The sequence below is a fragment of the Lissotriton vulgaris genome, chromosome 7 (genome assembly GCF_964263255.1).
Source record: "Lissotriton vulgaris chromosome 7, aLisVul1.2, whole genome shotgun sequence".
Lineage (NCBI taxonomy): Eukaryota > Metazoa > Chordata > Amphibia > Caudata > Salamandridae > Lissotriton > Lissotriton vulgaris.
In genome coordinates this window covers 1738137100-1738162234 of record NC_141695.1, presented here as the reverse complement: position 1 = coordinate 1738162234, position 25135 = coordinate 1738137100, and the positions used below count along the sequence as shown (strand labels likewise).

The window sequence follows — 25135 nt, the reverse complement described above, 5'->3', positions numbered from 1 at the left end:
AAAAGAACCATCCCATAAAGGTGTTACATATTCATTTGAAAAACGAAATACCTTACTGAAGTGATAAATAAAAGAAATAGAACACACTATCTTTATTGTTGTTGTAATCAAGTAAATACAAATACATCAAGTGGTTTCATTTAAAATCAGAAACAAGTGAACACTTGTCTTTCAAATCATATTGTCATCATAAATCATAATGTAACTTCTGGTTTTATCGCTTCATCGTAATATTAACAGGATTTGGGAAATCTAATAGTGTTAGCCACCAGTCTTGGATTGTTATTGTTCATAATTCCAAGACAGCTATCAGATTGCAGATAGATGCAGAGTGTTTTCAAAAGGAAAAGTGTCAGGCAGGACACAAAGTATTCTGGACTACACAGTCTAAAGTTTCCAAAGATTTATTAGGCAACGAGGTTCAACCAATCCGTTTTCCTCACGGCCTTGAATACTTATAGTGCACAATTTCCTTATAAAATGCAACATAAACAATAGACATAGAAAACGCCTATGTGAGTTTGGTTCATATAATAGACATGGAAAACATTTGTAAGCTTGATTAATCGTCTGTTATTCTGAATATAGGCAGCTCACGTTTATGGTCACAAAAAAGAGTCGTTCTCATATTACTCATAAATGCACATTTTTAGTCCTATTTAAAGCGCATGCGCGCATCGTCTAGGTATTCCTTTTTTACTGTAAAATAAAACATGGGGAAAATGAAGGGGAAATAATTTACATGTGAAGCCGTAATGGATAGGATAATTTGTCTTTGTTCGCACGTTTACTGCAACCATGGCAGGACACGTGCTCACAAAGTACAATCAACTTTCAGCAGCATAGAGGGCAAAATGCAGGTTTAACGGTTGTATGATGGTACAACGCATGCCTGAAAAACGCATGCCTGTACCACGCAGTCTCTACCATGGCAGCGTCTTTACCATGCATGCCTTTACCATGCAATTTCGTGGTAAGGAAATGGTGGGTAAAGGGACATGCGTTCTGAAAATCATACCCTTGCCCCCTGCAGTGAAAATGGTCCTTTTTCTCGCTGCTCTGAGACCTAAAAATTAAACCCACAGCCTAAAAACTACCCTGACCCAAGCCCCCTGCTGTGAGCCTTAAGAACTGTCCCCTACATCCCTAAACTACCCAGACCCTGCCCCCGCGGACTAAAACTGCCCTCTGCCTTCTAAACTGTCTCTTTTCCCCCCTGCCCTGGGCCCTAAAAAATAACCCAACACCTCAAAAACTACCCCGACCCCAGCCCCCCTGCCCTGAGCCCTAAAAACTGGCCCCTACATCGCTGAACTACCCCAACTCAGCCCCCCTTGCCCTGAGGCCTAAAACTGCCTCCTGCCCTGTAAACTGTCCCTTTCCCCCTGCCCCGCCTTAGCCCTAAAAACTGCTCCACCCTAAAAACTACGCTGACACCAGTCCCCCTCCCTGAGCCCAAAAAACTGTCAACTACAGCCCCCCATTCCCTGAACCCTAACACTGCTCCCTGCACTACAAACAACACCGAACCCCCCCTGAGTCCTAAACCCTCCCCCACTCCAAAGAACCATTCCCCCAAAACCAGGCCCCAGCCCCACATACCTCACCACGTCCTCTGCCGATTCCCCATTGTCCTTCCTCTTCCTTTCTTCCTCTTCCACCCAGCTGCTCGGCAACTAGGCCACGCATTGCCTTAACCATGTATATATGTGTAGTTAAGGCATATGCGTGGTTAAGGCAAGAGTGGTTAGGCATGCGTTGGTCAGACACGCTTGGATGAGCGCGCGTTGTTCCGACCATTTCCCAGGTTTGACAACCAAGTGGCTTAAGTGTTCCTTTCAATGGAAATGCAAGCAGACAGGAGCATCTGCCTAGTGGCAAACAATCACACAAGTGTTAGCCACAACATGATGAATTGTGCGTCTTCGTCCCGACGTCTAGAAACTGAGACAACAACAGTTCATACTGCATAACAAAGGTAAAATAATGACCGCACTGTGCACAATTTTCGCAATACACATCCATCTCAAAACGGCTAGCAGCATCCGCAGCTTCGTAACCTACCGGGAACCTCCTGCTCTTCCCCAAAAGTATTCTCAGTATGAGCAAGATATCCCACAACACAAGAAAAAACATAGGTTTTTTTCTATGTCTATTGTTTACGGTATATTTAATAAGGAAATTGTGCACTATATGTTTTCAAGGCCATGAGGAAGGCCAATTGGTTGAAACACGTTGCCTATTAAATCTTTGGAAATTTTACGACTGTGGAGTGTGGAATACTTTGTGTCCTGACTCAGACATTTTGCCTTATGAAAATACATAACGGTATCTGCATCTGTTTTTCCGCACCGACCCGCTTGTAGGAAGAGACTGGGCTACTTGCGGGAACATTCAAGACAGTGGCTACCATCTTACAATAGACTAAGGGATGGAAAGAGAGAAAGTAGGTGTCAGAAAAAGAATGAAAGACCACCATATTCCCTGATGTCTGTGGTGGGAGGACACCCTCAACCAATAAACAAGCATTTGCAATGCAATAGGTCTCGCATCTACGCAAGTTTGAGCTATTGACTTTGCAAATAACAATGCTTTTTATTTTTGTTTTCGTTTTTAAAACATAAATAAAAGGCAGTGTCAATGCCAATAGCTTAAACTTGCGTAAACGCGAGACCTCTTGAATTGCACATGCTTTTTGATTAATGTGTGTGGGGAGGTTGCTTTCCACAACCTTAACAACCTTAACGGTTTTTAAGGCATAAAGTCAATGATTTTGGAAGCATACTTAACCGAATAAACTTGGATATTGCAACATGTTGACAGTAATGTCAGACAGTAAAATGAACTAATTCCAGTTTGTCCCAGCACCCCAGATAGTGGCGGAGGTGGGGCATCCTGTTAAACCCAACAATCCCACAGTTTACATTTCACCTGCTAAAACGAGTCCCCTCTTCAATACAAACCCAAGAGACACAATACCTTCCCTGGATGTTTTCTAAACTCCCCTCTCTTATCTTTCCCCAAATATTGTCGTGCACAGTACACGTTACACACATGAAGTGTATAATCAGATCAACCAACGGTCCCACCTGCCAGCCACTGGAAAAGAAACAGGGGATAGGTGAATAAATAAAAGCTGAAAGGTCCTATATTGTTAACTGTTTCAGCAGTTTCCAAATAACCGCGTTCATCTAACAGCCACGCCCGCGCTCATTGCTCACTTTGGGACGCAGACTGGGTAGAAATTGCACTTTTATTTGCCACGTATAGCATTCCTTTGAGACAGAAGGCGGCCTGTGGGCATTAAAGCATTATTAATCCTACCTTCGTGCCTCTAAAACAGCTACGGCAGGCAGATGATAAACATGTTTATTCTTGACTGAGTGTCTGCATTGCAGTATTATACCTCTACTGGTACTTTGTACGCTTTTGTAACCTGCACATGTCACTTTTTCCTCCTGTAATGTACCGTTTGCTACCTCTTGTATTTGTTTGCTCACAGTTGTCACTTTTGCCTCATGTAACAAAGTTTGCTTTTGTAATTGCTTCACTTGTAATTTTCTCCTCAAGTATCAGTTCTGTTCCTATTGTGAAGCACTCCGAGGCCTTCGGGTAAAGTCTGTGCTATAGAAAAACGCATTAAATAAATAAATAAATAAAAAATAATACCCATTGCAGTGAGGAGTTTCGTGAGTGTGGACTTGGCGCCGTCTCTGCACATGTCACGGTGTATGCGGCGGCTACTGCCATAGCACAGGGATGCAGGGCTGCTGAAAAAAATCAAAGTGCGCACTGAAAATAAAAAGTGTAAGCAGTGCCCTGAGCTGCTGCGAAAAGACACCCGAGCTCTGGAGACGAGTGTCTGGGCACCCCCTGCCGGCGTGCTACCTCCCCTCCGGCGCAGGGCACCTCGGGTAATGTTGCAGCACACACTGATCACTCCCAAGCCCACCCCACTCCTGGCAGCGCCGCAGTACCTTGGAAGCGCTCCGGCTTTCATCATCCAAGCCTCGGTGCCGGCTCTGCTCAGACTCGCCATGTTTGGCTAGGACGCCTGCACCGTTCGCTGGTTCTCAGCCTGGCTTGGCTCTGAAAGCAACGCCGAATATTGGGAATACTCACTGTTACCTGGCAGCGTAGACTGCCTCTGTGCTCACACAAAGCGATAAACGAGCGCAGGCGGGCCCGCGGCCTTTGTTCTACTTCCATGGCCCTGGTCTGCCCGCTGTCCTCGGGTCGTGCGCAGCTGATATTAGACCCAGGTCATTGTCCGTACTCTTTCCGCGGCGGGCGGGGACGCGCGCACTCGCTCAGTGCATAGGAGGGATGCACTGGTCCTTGTTCTCTTTCACAGCTGTATAGAAGGCTGAGAGGGGGCACGCGCCGGGAGTCAGACGGACGGACGGACCGCGCGCCATGGAGCCGCCGCTGCTGCTCACCGCCTGCTGCTCGGCGGGGCCCGCGCCGACCTCTCCGGTGAGTGCGAGGAAGGAGGGGGGGGGGAACATCTCACCGCTGGGGGGTGGCGGCGGGGATTGGGTGTCGCTGTATGTGTGTGTGTGTGTACGTATATGTGCACTCGTGTGTCTGTGTGTGTGCTCGTGTCTCTGTGTGTGCGCGCTCGTGTGTGTGCGTGCGTGCTTGTGCGAAAAGCAGGGGCTGTGGCTGTGTGTGTGTATGCGAGAAGTGCATGAGGCTTCCAAGGAGAGAAAGAGGAGACAGGAGATGGTGAGCACGCCCGCGACCTGATCCGATTCCGGCTACGCGGGCACATCTCCTGTCTCCTCTTTCTCTCCTTAGAAGGAGAACCGCCGACAATAGGCTCGCTCTGCGACATGGCTTCGCCATGTGTCGCAGGTGCGAGACCTAAAAAGCAGGAAAAACCTGCTCTGGGTGCAAGGCAAATGCAAGAACAGGGAGGAAGGCCATCATATCAGGAGGAGGGAATTGAAATAGACAAGAAAGCTGTCAAATCATAACCAAAGGGCTGACCAAATTCACACTCTTAAGCATACATTAATGTGTTGGTCACAACACTACCTGCAGCAAGACCGCAAAACTGTAAACAATGAACAAGAAAATAAATATAGTCTAATATGGCAAGGACACAGCTGGAGGGAGTAATTTCCCATTAGAACATTTACCTTGACAAGAATGGGCTTGATGATTGTGTCAATGCGCCCTTCAGTGGGTGTCACAGTGATCTCATTACCGCATGCGTCTTTGGAGTCCAAAGCTTCCGTGGTGACCGTCAGGTTCACTTCACCTGAAAAGTGGGAGAGGACACTGGGTGAGATAGGCCGCCAAGGTGACGGGGAGTGGCAGGATCCATGGAGCACGTGAATGGAGAGAATGAGAATGTAAGGTGTAAATGAAAGAGGCGGAGGAAACATCTGAAGGGGATAACAGCATGAGTAAAGTAGGCACATGAAGGTTGAAGTAAAGAAGGAAAGAAGAATGGAGGTCAGGAATAAAATAGCCTGTAGGGCTAAAAATATGATGGAACTGCTGATGTCACATGATGTATTTTGTGTGAACTATCTACAAAGCAATGTGTTATGGTTTTTAGCCCCTTATTAAAAATGTGCATTTAACAATATCATCTCATTGCCCAAAATGCCAAACTGACTTCATGGTGTTTTAACTCTGCGCTCAGCTCAGCTAACTTAACATATTAACTTGCATCATTTTCCAATAATTGTATTTAGATTCAGTTTGTGAGTTGAATTTCCTGTGATGAATATGAACAGGAGTGTAGAGAAGAGGTCTTTCAAAGACAGTCTTCATTGCTTAGATTGCCTGATCTAAGAGACTCCCTTCTGAAGCCACTTTGCCGTACCAGATTCTAAATGTTCTTGGTAACGAGTGGTACTTCCTTGACCGGGTCATTTAATTCATTTGCTGGAGAAAAAAATACAAAAGGCAGAAATTCCCCAAGCAAGTTTTGACTGCAGACCACATTTTTAAAGTTTTAGTTCAATGTAAGAATAGCTAATAGAAAAATAACAGAACAAACCAGAGGAACTAAAATTTGCAGTGATAAAGAAAATTCCTACAAAAACCTCAGGACAGAAATATATAGCAAGAGGGTAATGGCACCCATGAAAATTACACCTTGATTGCATTGTGACAGTGGCTTCGTCCTCATAAGGTCCCCTTAGTAAGTGTGGTTTACCGGAAAAGTAAGTGCGGAGGAGGACGTTGCTGTCCTCTTGCCTTGGCAGATTTTCATGTGGAGTATTTGTGTTTCCTTCATCTTGAAATAGAGTAAAAACCCCATTGGAAGATTGTCCAAAACCACTGGAAAATGTTAAGATTTCTGACATGACCACCTGTGACTCCTCTGTAGCTCCAGGGAGCCATCTGTAATTTACTGCCTGTAGCTCACACAGCACTGGAGAAAATGATCAACCAAGGGGGACACATACTGGGTGACAGACGCATCCACGCCTCCACCACCAATGCGATCGGAAACATGAAAAAACGTTCATCAAGCGCGACCACTGCTCAGCCAGGAGGAGAACACAGTGAGGTGCCAACCCCAGATTTCAAGAGAGACTACAAGTTAGAGCAAATGGCAGCTTCTTAGCCAAGATATGGTCGTGGAGCACCTTCCACGCTGGTCACAGAGGGGCTTCACAAGACCCAAGAAAGAGTTCTGTAAGATTTCTGCAATTCACTCAAAAGAAATGGGTGCATCAGTTGACTTCTTTCCACATACACCGTACCAACGGCCAAAGGGCAGCAGTGAGTCAATGGTGTTAGTTGGCCAGTGAAACTGCACTTTTTCAAGTTTCTAATTCAGGAAGGTTCCCCAACTTCCCTCACCTTCACTATACTAAACAACTCCTGAACTAAAAATATTGGCAGCAAAGTTTTTTCGAGGAGTACGTTTTTTCAGTTTTATACTTTGAACACTACTTGCATAGTGATGGTTCCTAATCATTGACAGTCAGCTGCTCACTGGCATGTGAAGTGCCCCTTGAGGCACCCACACAGCTTCACTATTTCCTGGCACAGAAACCGATATTCCTAAAGTCCTGAGGACGCAGTGTGTGGCTTGACAAAGAAACCGAGGGCTTCTCCGACCAATCAATAACTATGGTAGGAGCCACTCTGATGAACACATCTTTTCTTGAGCTGGCCATTTTTTGTAGCCACTTCTTGGTGTTTTAGCTTTTTCTGTCTATTTTTCCATTGATCTGGATACATGTTTAAGTTTGTTCTACAATGGAGATGGTGGGAGCGGAAGGTGATACAGACACCTTTTCACCATCAATTTTAATCTTATCTCATTGAGAAAATGACATTATAAATAATTTGCAATTAAGTTTTGAAGAAAAGAATGCAGTCTTGTCAAAACTGATTTACAACACATCTCCTGGCTAGTCCTTTCCGTACACAATACATTTATTGAATGGGCTGAGTCAATGTGAGAAATATAAAGATGGATTAGACCTGTCACTGACATGATATTTACATCTGGACCATATGGGGGTGATGTTTGTAGTCACCCCAGGGGGGCCCATAGATAGGGTTTTAGGAGTGATATCCTGCAAGTGAGGACTGACTTTCAGTTGCAATCAATTTAAGTAGCTGTTTGAGACACAATCATAATCTATAGGATCACGTTACTTGAAGACTCCAGATGCGACAACGAGATTCGGGCGCTAAAACAAACTAACTTTGACTTTGGAGAATCAGATAATCCTTCTCCCCATTTAAGGCTAACTTGAGACAGGGTAAATCTGTTCAGGTTTTTCTTTTAAATAGTTTTCAATCTGTGCTGCATTTTGAATTGAATTAAATTACATTTGATAAAGAATAGGAAATCCCCTATATGTTCCTACTGGACATAGATTAGCGGTACCCTCATTCTAGGTGCCCATGGCAGCAGGGTCACCGGCAGCCAGTTCCTATAAACACCACCATGCTTAGCATGGCACTGTGTCTCCATGTTGATGCGGCTGCAAATGGTGGCGGTCTGGCCAATATAAAATCAGTGGGCTCTTCAGCCACCATTCCGTGGGTGCGTTAATGCCTCCTGATAACCCTCAGAATGATGCATGGAGGGAAAAAGCAACAAGGGACAAAGGCAGGAGATTAAAAAGATGAATTAATTTGGTGGGGAAAATGGTAATGATACATTGGGCTTGGTATGATCAGAAGAAATTTAAAGTGAGTGTGAAATGAAGAGAGGCGATGGACTGACTTCAGAGGATGAAGGGGATCAGGATGGAGGAAGTGGAAGGTGAGAAGGATGATTTAGGGAAATAAGATGGGGAGGGTACGAATGAGAGGGAATGAAGAGATGAGAAGCAACTGCTTGCAGGGAACGTCTGAGAAATTAAATGATTTAACGAAGAGATGAAGACTTTAGCTGAAAGAAAAAAAATAACTATGATGAAGAAAGCAGTAAGGAATGAAGGAAGGAAGAAAATGAAGGGAAACAGAAGAGGAAAAAGGAGAAAATTAAAAGATGTAAGAATGGAGAAAAGGAATAAACAGCAGAAGAAAAGAACAAACACTGAAGCAAGAAGTAGTATTACCCAGCTTCATCGCTGTGACCGACCAAGAGAATGTCTTCCCTTCGCTGGGACCGAGACAGGAGGTGTACTCGCTTTTAGGATGGGCTTCCACCTTGAACTCCTCCGATTTCAAAAGATGTATTTGGATCTGCACGGGACCAACACATCACATAAGTCTTTACATTCTCTAGTTGTCCCTAACTGTTGCATCTTTTACTAAACATCAGCTACAGTCCAAATTTCGTCATCTTTCTGCCACATTGATTTTTAGATGACCTTTAATATTTTTTCACTTTCTGGCAACTAGCAACCAACTTGGCCTTTACCTCAATAGTTGATTAATTACCCTTGAATGTGCAGAAAGGGGCCCAAGATATCTCTTAGGGATATTAGACAACATTACCAAAGATATATCTACTGTTCTTCAAAACATTGAAAAAACTAAACTGTCCTTCCCTGAATAACATTGAGACCTATTTAATAAACAATTGGAAGAAAGGAACTAAAAAAAAGGGGATTTGACAAAGGTGACCCTGAAATATTATACATATTCAATATGAACACCAACCAACAGATGTTGGTGAATAGCCCTGTCGGTAATCCTTGCAGCCAATACTGAGAAGAAGTTCCCTTGAATAAGATATTCAATAAAACAACTTAAATAAAAAATCAATTAGGACAATGAAGTTAAGAAAATTGTACACAATTTATTAATATTACAAAATATATTAAAAAACACAAGTGGGCAAGAGCACCACTGTACACAAATAAAAACAAATAAATTGGAGGAAAAAATTGTAAAACGGTTTTTTGGCATACATGGAGATCAAAATCGACCAGCAATATTGATACGAGGAAAGGGGAACAGGCAATCCTTGCAGCTACTGACAGTAATTTTTACTGGAGCACGCCCATCAGTCCATCCCATGCATGATAAAATATTAGGTGCCTCGTTTGCACAAGATACATCTCTGTGAAATCCCCATCGAGGTCCCAGGTCTTGGCCACTTTGCTCTGCCCTGCTCTGTATGTACTCGCCTTTATGGACTCCTTCATATAGTTGAAGACGCTGGCCTTGAGGGTGAAGGTCTCGTCCCGCACCACGGAGTATGGCAGTGAGATCTCTGCAAAGAAGGGCTTGAAAGCCCTCAGCGTCACTGGGGAAGACATCCCAAAACCGATATCCGCCAGACAGAAGGTACTGGCAACCCAATCTGTGATGGTGTCGGGGACGGTGACAGGGACTGTAGCGGTCCCAGACTCTCTGGAATGAGAAAGGGGAAAGGTGCAATCAGAGGGATATCTAGGCCATGAGGTCAGGAGCTAAGAGAGGGAGATTAGTATCAATGTTTTGCAGTGGTGCAACATTAAGTAATGGTACGCCAATCACAGAAGGAACTCCATATCCCATAGTCAGAAGAGCCAGAACACCACATCATTTCCGGCCACAAAGTGCCATGGTCCACATAACTAAGGATAGCACTTTCAGCTTCCTTCGTCCAAGCAACGGCTATGAGTGGTATGAACTGCACAAAATACCACTCTAGCAGTCTTTTGATAAATTACCGCTCATGTTCTGCACAAACAGGTCTCCATCATAGATACCTGGGGCTTATTTAAAAGCCCCATGCGCCACGGTTGTGCCACGTTGCGTGACGCAGCTGGGGCACAACCTGCTGCGTGTTATTTAGAAGCACACATAAAGCCACCCTGCGTAGCTTTACCTGTGCTTGTAAATATCGCCCCTTTTCACGCAACACTTTGTGTGTTAGGCCCTTGGCATGGGTGTTGTTGTTGGTGTTCCCATGCCACACCCATGTCCTCTGATACATTTTCAGATTTACGAACAATCGTAAACCTGGACATTCCATCAAGGCGCAACGAGGAGAAATGTTTTCATTTCTCCTCATTTTTTTCCTCTTGCAATGCGTGCTGCATTCTACAGAATGCATTGGAGGAGGAAACCTCCTCAATTGATTGTTTTGTGCATGAAGGTGCCCCTTTCCTGCACAAAAGCAATCTCCCCACGACACAGCCATCCTTGCACCATGCTGCAGGGCTGCCTGTGCCGGTACATGGCAGCAGTTTGTGCGCCAGCACAGGGGAAAGCATAGATGCAACATATTGTAAATATGTTGCATGCCTGAGCTTCGAAACTACAGCAGCACGGCTCAGTAAAAAGACTTTCAGCACGGCGCTGCATTAGTTTCTTGTAACTCTGCCCCCTGGAGTAAACTCCACACTCTAAAGGAACAAAAATGTATGGAATATTACCAACATATTGTCCTCTATATACATTACCCGTTGCGTTGTGTATGCTTGAAATAAGCTGTACATACAATGTTCTATCGAAACTGCCTTCCGTTTCCCCAATGCAGGGTCTTCTCCAAAACTACTGATGATCCCCGACTAAAATACTGTTGATAAAACTGTCTTCTTACAAAAATAACTGGAGGGTAAATCTGTCTGATGGAATTTGCAGAAAAGCATATTTGTTTGACCAAAACCACAGGGGCAGCAAAGGTGAAGTCAGTTATAAAATGTATGTTGAGTCAATTAAAGTGCAGCATCAGTGGCCCTGGCACCTAGCCACAATGGGTCTAGTGGAATGTTTATCCTCTGGGGATTGCCGGAGTGACCAAGGCTAGTTAGATCACGGTAACATCAGATGAGTATTTAAGTTAAGTGAAAAGTATTGTGAAAGGACGAGGTGAAGAACGTCATTCCTCACTGACAGGTATGAGCACTGTCCTATGTTCAGATATCAGCAAGTTTGTGTGTCCCTAAAGAGGGAAACTCCCAGCATTTTGTCAGTCAAATCAGCTTATTGCAAAAGTCTGTGCTACTTACAGCAGGCCAAGAATCATGCCATTGGCTTGCCACTCATTGATAACAGGAAGGACAGAGTTCCTGACCTGAGAACAATTTAACAAATTCTCATCAACTTGCTTCTGCATAAGAGTGACAACGAAGTCACTGTGTAAGTTATAATGGTAGGAAAGTCAGCATCAAGGTAGGCTATTTACTTTAGTTACTCTTGTGGTCAATGTAGGAAACTGGGTTTTTGTTGCCGTAGTCTCCCCACTTGTTGCCTGGAATTTGATGCACCTTGGACTGAAGTGCACTGGGATCTCGCTAATCAAGTCCCGGGTGCCAGTGTTCTTCCCCAAAAGATGATAACTGGTAATTTGATCCCCCACGTGAACAGGCCTTTAGCACCTCTGTAAGTCCCTAGTAAGTGGTACCTCGGGTACCTAGGGCATAGGTACTAAAGAGGGTCCCTAAATGCTGCAGCATATTATGTGCCGCTCTAAGGGAAACCAGCAGCAAACTCATACAGATTGCCACTGCAGGCTGTGTGACCAAGTTCTCTACAAAGTTAAAACACGACATGACACACTTGTGAGCATTATCCCCGAACTGCATGTAATATTTTTTAGTCTTCCCCAAAAAAGGGATAAATGAACAGGCAAAAAAAAAGGGTTGGATAGAGGGGTGAGGTTTTGGTGCAAGAAGCATCAGTAGGAACAAAAGACAAAAAACAGAGAGAGGGGGCGAGGTCAAAGCAACCAGTGTGTACCACTGCCCTTATGTCCCGCTCCACCCTAGTCAGCAGAATACATTGATGGTCTTGTAACCCCAAGATCACCAACGATTCATTTCAAACATTCAGCTCTGCATCAGGGTGGCAAGTGCCCTTGTCTTTACACAGTACCTTGTCCAGCGTCGACCCCTACACATGAATTCCCTGTATCCATTCAAAGAGACTGTGGTTTAAGCCCTCCTTCAAAGTCAGAGGAACTGCACCACTGTGCACATCAGACCACAGCAGTATCCCTTGCTGATCAGCGGGGATCGTCCAGCAGATCTAAATCAGTACAGGAGGATGCAGCCTAAGGGACCATCTTGATCAGCGCTATGACCTCCTATCGCTCTTGACGCTGTGTCTCCAGGATCAGGGTGCCATCCAGTTGCACCACCACCCTCCCACCAGAGTGCGAACATTGTCTGCACCTGCTTCTCCCGTCTGGGGTGTGAATCCTGGACTTGAGGTATGAACCCTGGACGTCCCCCATGCCGGGCCCCATTTCTGTTCCGTCCCGTGGATGTCACCAGAATTCAATCACTACCCCGATGGCCAACTAATCCCATATCTCTTCTGGTGTCAAAAAAGTGAGAGGTGAAGTCTAGGATAACTTTCAAGTTGGCGGGATACAGCAACATGTACGTTAATCCCATTGCTTTCAGCTTTTGCTTTACGCCACTGAAGGACTGTTTCTTCAGTTGGACAGCCCTGGTGTATGATGTGGTGCACAAACTTCGGGTCTCCCTGTTTTCGGGCCATCTGTAGGACTTCATCACAGTCACTGTAGTTGAGGAACTTAGATATGACAGTCTGGGAGGAGCTCTTGGCTGCAGTGGCAGAACCAAGGATCTGTGTGCTCTCTCCACTGCGAAGAACTTCGACATGCTTGCAATCGAGAGCTCTGCTTTAATCCACTCCTCCAGGAAGACCTCCAGTTTACCACCCTTAGCGCACTCACGGAATCTCAAGAACCTGAGATTACACCTATAGGAGCAACCCTCTGCAACCTTTATCCGTGCCTCCATTTAACTATAGTGAGCTTCGAACCCGGTCACCGCGGCCATCAGCTGGCATCTCAGTGACCTGGCTCTCCACTTCCACTGATCTTTCAGACATTTTACGCAGGTCAGTCCTAAGTAGAATCACATCGAGCACCAAACACTCAATTTTTTCCTGTACTGCAGGCACAGAAGCCTCATTGCCCGCGAGGATCTGAGCACCCGATAAGTTGTTAGTGCCCCGTAGGGCTTTACCTTCCACAGACTGTAGTCCTCCACTAGCACACTGGGCAGTAAATGTGTCCATTTTCATTTGTTGGGTGCCCCTTGTCAGTCTCTCCTTGCCCATATTGCGATGGGGTGTATGCCTGTTATATGTGATGCAGCAGTTATTTACCTCCATCAACCAGGCCCCTCCACTCGCACCACTCAGCCTATGGCCTCCCATTGCCGCCGCAGGCATCAGCAGACTTTGGGGCCATGCCAACTGGTTCTCCTGTGCCGGCAGGCATCCAAGAATCCAGACATGGTGACTGAGACTCAAGCATCGCCTCACCCAATAAGGGATCTCAAGCATGTAGGAGGGCCACCCATGGAACAATATCAGGCACTCATGCAGGCACAGACCAATAGTACTCTGTGGGTGAAGGTGCACCACCAACCTGAGCTCACGCTCCGCCGCAGGGTGTGTGGCCCATCCACGTCTCATCTGCCATCTTCCTAAGGCTGTCCAGTGCAGCAGCTGGAGAAGGTGGGCCAGGGAGAGTGTAAACATTGGGGGCAGGCAATCTACAAAGCTGTCAGTACAGACACACTTCCAGTGTGGGTGGGGGTGGGGAGCTGACCCTCAAAGCCACAGTCAGTAAAAAAGTGGCTCACATTTGCATATTGACTTTTTGCAAAACACTACTTCAGCAAAGTTTTATTAAAAAAAGGGGGGGTCTCTGACAGAGTCACGTTTTCTTAACTTTATTTAGATACAAAAAATGAACGTATTAGTTCACACTGATGACACACCTGAAAACAAGGGAGGCCACTTCTGCTCAGGCCCCCTGCCCCGCTCAATATGCATACATTAATGGGCTAGCCCAGCGAGAGAAAGGGAGTGACCTCTGCCCATTGATAAAAGGGAGGTAATGGACACCCATCTGCCTCCAGAAAGGACACTCGGACACACACTAGGCCGCTGGCGGCATCCGCACAACACCGCCAAATCGGCCCCCAGGCTGCCCAAAGAAGCAGCCCACAGCGGGAACTCGGATACCTAGCCCTCGGCCATAGCCCGAGTGCCCGCCTTACCAATCAGACCCTGGGGACTCGGGTGCCAGGACGCAGCAGGATCTTACTTTAGGGGCCGAAGAGCGTGTTTAGTGCTGCCACTTGGCCATCTTGCTGGCAATATCCCTCCCAAGAACAAGTTAATAACGTGTGCAATTGCTTTGGGGGTAGGCAAACAAGGTCCCGAGGTGAAACAGGGACACTGAGTCGGCACAGGTAGAGGAAGATACCCTCGTATTTAAGGCTCAAAACAACCATGCAAAACTAATTTCATATGGAGGTAGGCTAAACACATAAATGTACAAATAAAGAAATATATATGCCTGTGAGGGCAAGGGGGAAGGGGGTGAGCAAATCTTTCCTAGTCAATATCTTCCCATGAAGAGCAGTGCAAGGGAGGGAAAGGGGTGGAGCCCACTTCTATGTGTGTAGTGTAAAAAGACATTGAGGTAACACAACGAAATAACAGACTTGAATCAAAGAAAATAAATCAGAGTTTGCATGAGGTACAGGGACCCACTCGGTATGCACCTCAGTCTAGGGGGTGGCGGCACCCCTAGAAGGCAAGGTCCTTCACCAAAGCACAGCAGAGGATGGCCATTTGACCTACCAGTAAGAGTGGTGACAATTAAAGCAACATAAGGATTAAATCACATTGTCTGCGGTTTGTGGTGTCCCGGAGGGAAATAGAGCCATGCTGGCGTTGGAGTCCCAGTCAGAAGCTGCACTCACTAAGAACTCAATGGGAGCAGCAGCTGTTGTGTTCGAATGGAAGGCATTGTTGCAATCACGGCCCATCTGCTCTCTGGGGCTTGTTCTGAGGAGGGAACCGCTGTAGATGTCATTGTGGGGGCGACGCCAGGTCAGCACAACTTGGAAGGCCTCCGCGCCCGCTGGGTTGATTGCTCCATTGGAGGATGATGACATGCATTAGGGTAATGCTGGTCCAACCAGTACCATACAGCCTCTGGGGTGACAAAAAACAGTTCGTTGCTCATGGCCGACCCTCAATGGGGCTGGGAATATCAGTGCATAGGTGAGTCCCTCCTTCTTGAGTTGTTTTTTGGCAGGCAGGAAGGATGCCCATTGGTGCTGGACTGCCAAGGTGTAATCCAGACAGAGAGACATGTTGATGATGTCCGTAATTTTTAGGGCATTTTCTCTTGCCTTCTGTAGGACCACATCTCAGTCTCTGAAATTGAGAATGTGTGCAGCTATATGTCTCGGTGGTGCCCCCAGGGGAGGATGATGTACTGGCACCGTAGTTGCTCTTTTCACTGTAAACAAGGTAGAGAATTCCTGCTGGGCAACCTTCGTCTTCAACCAATGTTCAATAAACAACGTGGCGTTGGACCATTCCACCCCCTCCGGCATTCCAGTGATGCATACATTATGAAGGCATGCCTGGCCTTAGGCATCCTCCACTCTGTCCTGCAGGATGGTAAGTTATTGACAGAAGAAATATATAGTGGCACACTGTGATGCTTGTTCAGGGGCTGCCGTAGTTAAGGATGTTTCAGCAAACTTAAGCTTATCTGATAACCTACGGTGCTCATCTCTTAGCAGGCCTAAGTCCGTCGCCAGTGTACCAATGAGGTGCTCAATGGCTGCTCTGGAGTCACTGATTTCTTGGAGGATAATGTCCAGTTTGTCAGGAGAATCCAATGCTGTGGGCGAAATGCAATCCACCAGCGTTTGGGTTTAGGAGCCATCAGAAAGGTTAAGTTGAGACGTCCCCTGGCATGGATGAGACGATGACCTTTTAGATTTGGTGTGGCCCATGTCGAATGGTGCTGTGGGAGACACAAGGACTACTGTTGAGAGTTGTTAGAAATATATATTGAGTCCACGGTGTGCCAGGCTTATGCATTAGGGAATGGTCCTCAAATGCCAGAAAGTCCTGTCAGGGTGAATTAGTATGCTGCACACATTACTGATAGTAGAACTGTTATTAGTGGCAAACAATGGAGAAGATCCCCACCAAATCGGTGGTTCATCCAGGGGAGATGAAAGTAGGTCTAAAATAGCAGCATCTATACGCTCAGGTCATGAGCGTTACTCCAGTATTGGAACTTTCATAGATTCCCATAGCTTGTATCATTCCCAGTCTTCGGAATGGGAGTCTCGGTAAATAAGTATTGGTATCTATGAAAGTTACCAATACTGGAGAACCAAAGTTACAGGTAAGTACCTTGTTTTCATCCTGAGCGCCACAATGCCCTGACCCCACAAGAATAGGAGGAAGCTTCTCAGCGGGGACGTGTTTAGTAAGGAGTACAAAGGTGCTGGAGAGGTCAAAGGCTCACCTGTATTGTCAGTGATGTTATCAGCAGGAGCGTGCCCTAGCAGCACTGCCGCTCCGGCAGGGAGGGGAAGGCGGTCAGCAGGTGTGAACTACCACTCCCAGCGCCAGTATAACTCAAGGAGAGTGTTGCAGAATAAAGCAAATCCCCCGGGCCGGGATCCTCATGCTGCATGTGGGCCCCCGAATGTCCGCCGAGCTGCTCAACAGTCCAGGGCAGCAGAATGGAAAAATCAGAGAGGACCGCCAGTGAGCCCGCTGCCGAACAAGGTGAATCCCCTGGGTCGGTCTTCCTGCTGACTGCGATTGGCGTCTGTGGAAGCCCACGCCACAGGCCTCTCTCATACAGGTTGCTGCTCCTGGGCCCCAGAGAGTTTGCCCAGCTGCTTGATTGTCCAGGGCAGCACAGGGAAGAAACCCAGAGAAGGTCCTTCATGCGTGGCGGCACTCCCAGTGTACCACTACCACGGCTAGGGCGAGTCAAATGGAGCGCAGAAATTGCATAAATTGCTACAGCCATGCCGTGCAGCTGCTAGGCCGTCTTCCATGCAGCTGGTCAGTCGGCATTCGTGCGCAGACTCGCGCTGTAAACAATTTGGTCCCAAGTGCTTCTGAGTGCATAAGGAGGGTGTCCCCACACAGGGATAGTGTTACAGCTCCCCTTGCGACATGGATTATGTCAGATGGTGTATGGTTTTTCGGGCACCCAGTGGGAGCACTAGAGATGTGCGTCTGCCATCTTCGGCGGTAGGCCACCCCCCCCCAGAAGTCCGTCTTGTGGACATATTTTCACTTGCAAGGGATTATACTGGAATTTATTTTAGTGCAAATCGGGCCTTGGGTGACAGACACCCAATACTAGGTTCACTCAGCATGTCCATTCAAGTACTAAATTGGTGCGTGGTCAGCTTTGCCCCAGCTGCCTGACCATGGTGTCAACTGTCCAAGTGTGCCACTTGCCAAAAAAGGACCTTCTCCTATTGCTAGCTCCACAATCTTCACTCCACTCTTGCCAAAGCGAATACCACAAGCGGATATCTTTGTATTTCTTTTTACTAATTCAAGAGGCGCGATAAGCAGGATGTGCGTATTAGAGAAGGATGGGCATCAACAGACACCCCCTTGGCATCACTGCAGAGTACCATTGAAAGTGGGTACTATGTTATTGTTAGCAACACTGTATGTGCACATGCTTACTGGTCCTCAAAACTAACAGGCCTGGACACAGCATTCTGTTAATGGCCTGATGGATCTGGCACAATGTTACTATTTCCTTCATGCATTTTTATCCAGTTTGGGCACCACGGCTCAGGCACAGCAGATTTGAAATGGAAAACATTTCAGCAAAGGTTTGGGCAGCGCTCACAGTAAGGTGGTTTACAGCCTAGATTTTGGACACATCATTATCAGTAGATGACATTACTCTACTTCCTTTTACGGCTTCAGGAACCACTAAGAGTCGCCTTTCGAATGGGTTTAAATAATAATTATATATGGAGTGCCATTTATACTTTAGGCATTTTTTTCTCTGTACCATTCCTCTTGAACCTTTCTCTGAAACTCATCAATCAATCAGGGGTTTTGAAGCATGCTACTCACCCGTGAGGGCCTCAAGGCGCTGGTATGTGGGGGGAGACAGGGGGGGGCATCTCTTGCTCTTTAATTATGGAGCTGGAAGCTGACTTCTGAAGATTCTGACACGTCCTGTAACCACACTGTTCAGGAAAGTCTACAGGCTGCAGGAGAACTGAAGCTCTAGTGTTGGGCGAACGTTTTTGCCAAGAATTGAAAATGCCCAAATCCTCCTTTTCAGGTCTAGCTGTTAGCTGTCTGGTTACGAAAGACTGTTTGTGGGATATACCAAGAACTTGCAATGGACTTACAACCTGCTCACTATTTTCATTGGCTGGCTTTGCCATTCTCATTTGCTTTCTACTTATTTAATGGCTTTCCTTCCTCTTCTCTTTCTTCTCCCTCTTCCGGAGGACAGCCTCTTCACCATCCTTTTGACTGGCTGTCTTGTATCCCATCACTGCTCACTTGCAGGGAACTTCTTTTTTATTTTTCTTAAATTCATCCGAGAGTTTTTTTACTTTACTGACCTAAACGTTGTCCGCAATCTAATATTGGTCACCAAAAACAAAGAAAATGGTGCCTGTGTCATTTCTGTAGGAGGTTGCATTCACAGTGACACATGTGTGCACCTACTTTGTAATGCAATGCATGCACAACCATATGTCTTAATGCATGGACGCGCTTACAGAGTGACGCAACCAGCAACAGCAGTGACACCTTTGCGTCTCTTTTTAAAATTTGCTGAGGTTGCACAGCATCAGCAAACAGCTTTGGTGTAGTGAAATGGTCTACTATATCCATCTGATTTTCCAATACATGTTTTTCATTATGCCAACACAGTGGATTGTGGCTAAAAAATGCCAACCTGGACTTCTCAAAAGAACTGGAAAAAAGGGCAGATTCTTTGCTCAGTAACACAAGAAAAACAAGCAATTGTATGTTGCTCTAGATATTAACAGAACTGACCTACAATAATATCACTTACAGGCTATCTCCTATCACTACATCCTGAGGTCACTATATATTAACTATTCTTAACCCAATGCATACTTACCTTAAGAGAGGAGTATAAGTAGACTTATGAAAGGAAATCATATACTTACCCAACAAAGCAGTGGAAGGTGGATGTAGTGGATGCAACTTTGTCATCCGATCTACTGAATTTTCTATACTGAGCCCACTGACCCTAAACCAAAACAGGTCTCTGTGGTGAGAACCTTGGCTTCAGGAGCCCCTTGTGTCTACACGCTTATGCCATCATGTTCTGTCCATGGCGGGATGAGCAGTTTGTGGATCGACACAGGTACTACCAGACTATTCACGCTTTTTGTCCACTCTGCCGACGGCAGCACGCAAGGGGTTAATACTATGTATAAATCTATATTTATACAAACATACACATTTATATATAGTATGACATACTAAAGCATAAGTCACTATTGCTAATAATAAACCTCAAATCCAAAAATACAATTAAGCAATTTACACAATTATTCAATTAAAAATGTACTCAACAATACAAAACAAATTACCATTAATTAAAATATTTCTAATTTAAATAACTTCCAACCCTATCCCCCTACAATACCAACAACCCACTGCAACATTATAAATAATTAATATTTTTTTTAAAACAACTACATCACGTAAAATTACAAACTACATTATATTAAAAAAATTCAAAACAAATGTTATTGTATCAACAACCATATATAGTACGGTACAGCCGAGATTCTCAGTAGAGACAATATGAGTCAGTATCACATCTAAGCTGTTGACATCCATGATATCAAAACAAAACAGGAAAGAAAAATCATGATGAGCTAAAACGTTAGCCACATTTAATAAGAATTATGCCAAAAAGTACTAACATCTAAAATTAACATAGTAACAAACACATTTAAATAATTTATCAAACATATTTGATAAATTCAAATACAACTATGTTGCTGAAAACGATATTTCAAACAACAGTATCATTAAAAACGATACTATCTGCCAAAAATAAAAATGTTATTAATAACAATATTCTATACCGAGATATTTTTGCATCACAATATTTTTTCTGATGTTTATGTGCCACAATACCTTAAACTCAGTGTAGCACAAAGACTGGACAGTGGCCAATGAAGCAATAATTGATTCCAACTTAAAGAACAGGTCATCCACTGCTAATCAAGAACATGAAATATCATCAACAGATTCTACTGAAGTAAAGATAACATACCCAACTGCTGTCAGGTCCCAGATCCAGGTCTCTGGGAAATGCTTCCGTACCTGCTCTTCCACCTTTGGTTGAGATTCTCTTGGGACATTGGCCTGCGGAAGTGAGCTTTCTGGCATGTAGTCTTAGAGAAAATAAAGACACCTATTGTAACTGAACAGAAGACAGTGATATTTCGCCTCAATGAACCACCTGATAGACCTGAGTGAGATCGAGGTAGGCGGTCTAGAGCATGCAATAAACATCTCTCGCTGCACATTCCTGATACAGTCACAGAGGATTAGACAACATGTTTGGTGTGAAATTTGGGAAAAAATTATTATTGAGTGTAGAAAATGCTTCTCATCCACTCATTCTTTTTAACTATAACTGCCTGTCTCTGCGGGAAATGCAAATGCTACTTACCAGTATGCATCTGTTCTTGGCATGTAGGGCTGCTGACATTCATATTTGTGCATAGATCGCCGCCTAGTGTTGGGTCCGGATGATTGCACATTGTTGTCCTGGAAGAGTCTTCGAAGTATCACGAGATAGGTGGCTCCTCCCCTGGACTACAGTGCGCATGGGCATCGACTCCGTCCCCAGATTGTTTTTAGCCATTGTGGCCAAGATGGAGTGAAACTCAGTGAATGATGACCATGCCATAAAATTATATGTGAAAACTGCAGCTGCTACAGGCGCCGGGGAGGAGGGCGGGCGATATGAATGTCAGCAGCCCTACATGCCAAGAACAGATGCATACTGGTAAGTAGCATTTGCAGTTCGAGGCATGTGGGCTGCTGAATTCATATCTGTGCATAGAATACATAGCAGTCCCTCCATTAGCGGCGGCCGCCTGTGCCAGCTGCAGCAGTTTGGAAAAGTGTCTTGAGAACAGCCTGCCCTACAGCTGCCTGCTGTTTGGAGTGCACGTCTACACAGTAATGCTTGGTAAATGTGTGTGTGGTAGACCATGTGGCTGCTCTACATATGTCCTCTAAGGGAATGTTTCCAAGGAAAGCCATAGAGGCCCCCAACTTTCTGGTGGAGTGGGCTCTTGGTGGAATGCTAAGAGTGCGTTTTGCCTTTGCATAGCAGATTTGAATAAATTTCACAATCCACCTAGCAATACCAGCCTTGGAAATAGGGTTACCTTTGTGATGTGGTGCAAAGGCAACAAACGGCTGCTTAGTTTTCCTAAAATCTTTGGTCCTATCAATGTAATACATTAGGGCCCGTTTAACGTCAAGGGTGTGGAGCATCCGCTCTGCCAGTGACTCTGGATTTTGAAAGAAAACTGGCAACTCAATGGTTTGGTTGATGTGGAACTGAGACACAACCTTGGGTAGAAATTTAGGGTTAGTGCGGAGCACTACCCTGTTCGAATGAACTTGGAAGAAAGGCTCTTGGATTGTGAGGGCTTGCAGTTCACTAACCCTCCGTAGCGATGTAATTGCTACAAGGAAAGCCACTTTCCACGTTAAGAATTGAATCTCGGGGGGGAGGAGCCAAGCTCGCGACCGTGATGGCCGCGTTGTAGCTTGGCTCCGTAGACCTTCTCGCCTGTTTTATTAATCCTGTGCCGTATCCTGCCCCGAGAAGACGTATTTGTGGAAATATGGAAACATGAAAGATTGCTGATTCTTACCATCTGCTCCGGATGCCCCTGGGTGCTGTGGTTCCTGAGCTGTGCCCTTGTTAGCTTCGGAGCCCGAGAGGCGAGCGGGCCCGGACTTGCCTGCGGCTCCCCGACTGGAACGCAGTTCCTGCGCCGGCCCCTGGTGGAGGAGAGAGGTCGACCGAAGAGGCCACTGTGCGGATGGACCGGTGACGACTGACCGGGCCCGGCTGGATGGTCCCGGGGCCTGGTGGGACCTGGTGGCGGGGTGCCGCATCCCACGGACGGGGTTTGACCGCATGGGAGACGCGTCTCCCCTTTGTCTCCCAGCCGGCCATTTTGATACCCTCCGCCCGGACTCGGTGGTCGGCACCCATGGGCCGTGGGCACCGACTACCTCCACTGTTTGGGTGGCCCGCCTCCCTGCATCACTGGTGCTGCTGACTGTCCCCGGCTGGCTCTCGCTGCACCCCGCTGGCAACCGGATCGGGGCTGGAGTGTACGGTGGCCCCGCCGCGCTGACAAGATGGCGGCCAGCGACCTGTATCTTAGATCCGTCGTCGACGGGGACACTGGCCTGCTGCACGGCACGTTTGCTGAATACTGTAGGGGTGATCCTACGATTGGCGACGTCCTCGCTGCCTTGAGTTCCTGGCGTGAGTCCATGATGTTTAATACCGCCAGGCCGGACGGTGTTTTTCTTGGCGGGCTTGCTGACCCGCCCCCCACGTGTGCGGACCAACCGCTGAACTGTGCTGCACGGACCTTCCCGGAGGCTGATGTGATTACGGCCGTCGCTTGTCTGGAGGACTGGGTGCCCGCTGCTCTGCTTTGTCGAGAGCGCTTCCCAGGAGTGGGAATGACGGAGGGACTCCGGCCGGGGTCCGTCCAGGCCTGCCTTGCCGTGACTCCCGGCGATTGTTCGCCTTGCCCTGCTGAGCCGAGATTTGATGTCTGTCCTAGTAGAGCGAGTGCCCCTTCTTGGTCAACGGGGCGTTGCTTGTGGTACCTGCTGTTACTGTTGCTTTTTCTTGCTGGCCCGCTCCGAGACCATCATGACTGGTGCCGTGTGTTGTGGCCTGAAGTTCTTGCTTCTCTCTCCTGGCCCGTCCGCTTCTGGTTCAATGTGCACTCCGTGTCTATGACCCTGGACAGGCAGGGACAGGGTTGAGATTCTCTACATCGGCGGACTACTACTTTGTGCATGGATAAATGGCGTACTTTCGATTGTACAAGTATGATCGCTTCCTCATCATGTTCCTGTATTTGACTTTGTAGCGACTTCCTCTTCTCGTGGGTTCAAATTGTGCACGGGTGGGTGGTGGGAGCAGTTCGTTTTGATTGCATGTCTCCTCTCCCATTCATTTTTAGTTTCTTTTTCTTCCTTTCCTTTCCTTTCCTTCTTTTTTCCTTTCCTTTTTCTCTTCTCTGAGTCTATATTTCGGGACTCGGTTTTGGGCGACAGGCACACTGCTAGGGGGGGGGGTAGGCCCGGCCGTAGCCTCTGCATGCGTGCTGGGTGGGGTGTTTGGGGTGGGTTTTTTGTTTCGTCTTGGTTCTATGGGCCTTATTTTTCTCCCTTCTCTCTTAACTCTTCTTGCTTTTTCCTTTTCATTTGGGTCAGTTTGGTGGTTAGGTGTAGCGCTGCTTATTGTTTCGGCTGTTGGTCTCTCCACTATCGTCAGTCAGGATGTTCCACGTTCATGGGGCGGGTACTGACCAGTATGTATTGTACTGTTTGCTCTTATCCTCAAGTTCTTCTGATGATTCTCTAATTATTGCCTGGTTTGTTGCTGACTCACTGGGATCATTACCCGCCATGTGTTCTCGATGAAGTGACTGCGTCTGATCCTTCTTATCTATAACTTTAAAAATTAACCTCACTTATCCTGTACTCAGTGGTCCCACCTTTTCTCCAGTATGTGATGTATCAGATAATTGCTGCTCCTCGTCTTTGGGACTGCTGAGCTGTTTTGATTTTGCCTTATGTGCTACTACTTGATTTCGCGGCCGGCCTGCATGGTTGTGGGCCCGTACCTGTAAGCTTTGTTGCACAATAAAGGTTTCCAAAAATTTAAAAAAAAAAAAAAGAATTGAATCTCGCAGGAATGTAGTGGCTCAAAGGGAGGACCCATCAGTCTTGTAAGAACCACATTGAGGTTCCATTCAGGAGCTGGTGGAGTCCGTGGTGGAATGACTCTTTTGAGGCCTTCCAGAAATGCTTTGATGGCAGGCACTTTGAAAAGTGAAAGGTGCTGTCTATTTTGGAGGTATGCGGCCATCGCAGACAGGTGAATGCGAATGGAAGTATATGCCAGATTACACTTGTATAGATGGAGCAAGTAACAGATGATGTTCTGAATAGAAGCATCTAGCGGATCAATGTTGTGGTTTGCACAATAGATGACAAACCGCTTCCATTTCGCCGCATAACAGGCTCGAGTAGTGGGCTTCCTAGCCTCCCGAATGATGTCCATGCAATTGGGAGGAAGGTTGAGGTAGCCAAACTCTAGGACTTCAGGAGCCAGATCGCCAGGTTGAGCTGTTGCGGGTCTGGGTGCTGAATGTCGCCATGGCTCTGCGTCAGAAGGCTGGGTGTGAGATGCAGCCTTTGATGCGGTACCACGGACAGTTCTAGAAACGTGGTGTACCATGGTTGGCGAGCCCAAGTTGGAGCAACCAGGATGAGAGTCATCGAGTGCTGCCTGAGTTTGCGTGCCACCAGCGGAATCAGAGGTGCTGGGGGAAAAGCGTACGCAAATCTGCCTGACCAGTTCATCCATATCGCATTGCCCTGCGACTGTGGGTGTGGGAACCTGGCGGCGAAGCTTTGGCATTTTGCGTTCTCCCTTGTGGCGAACAGGTCTATCTCTGGATGACCCCACCTTTGGAAGTACGGTTGGAGTACTGATGGATGTATCTCCCACTCGTGCATTTGGTGGCTGTGCCTGCTGAGCAGGTCCGCCATTTGATTATCCTTGCCTGGGAGATGCTCTGCCATGAGGAAGATGTTCCTCTGAATGGCCCACTTCCACATGCTCTGAGCC

General features: G+C 46.6%; 1 protein-coding gene across 4 annotated transcripts in view; it reads right to left on the bottom strand.

The window, feature by feature from the left end:
- LOC147706526 (alpha-2-macroglobulin-like protein 1) overlaps positions 1-25135 on the bottom strand; it is a 360239-nt gene that overhangs the window by 82966 nt on the left and 252138 nt on the right. For all 4 annotated transcript variants that reach the window (XM_086932994.1, XM_086932995.1, XM_086932992.1 and 1 more), the window contains 4 exons: positions 20495-20615; positions 9567-9792; positions 8550-8676; positions 5145-5266 (listed from right to left, as the gene is read on the bottom strand). In XM_086932994.1, the coding sequence (XP_086789120.1) occupies positions 5145-5266; positions 8550-8676; positions 9567-9792; positions 20495-20615 (596 nt within the window). The remainder of the gene's footprint in view (positions 1-5144; positions 5267-8549; positions 8677-9566; positions 9793-20494; positions 20616-25135) is intronic.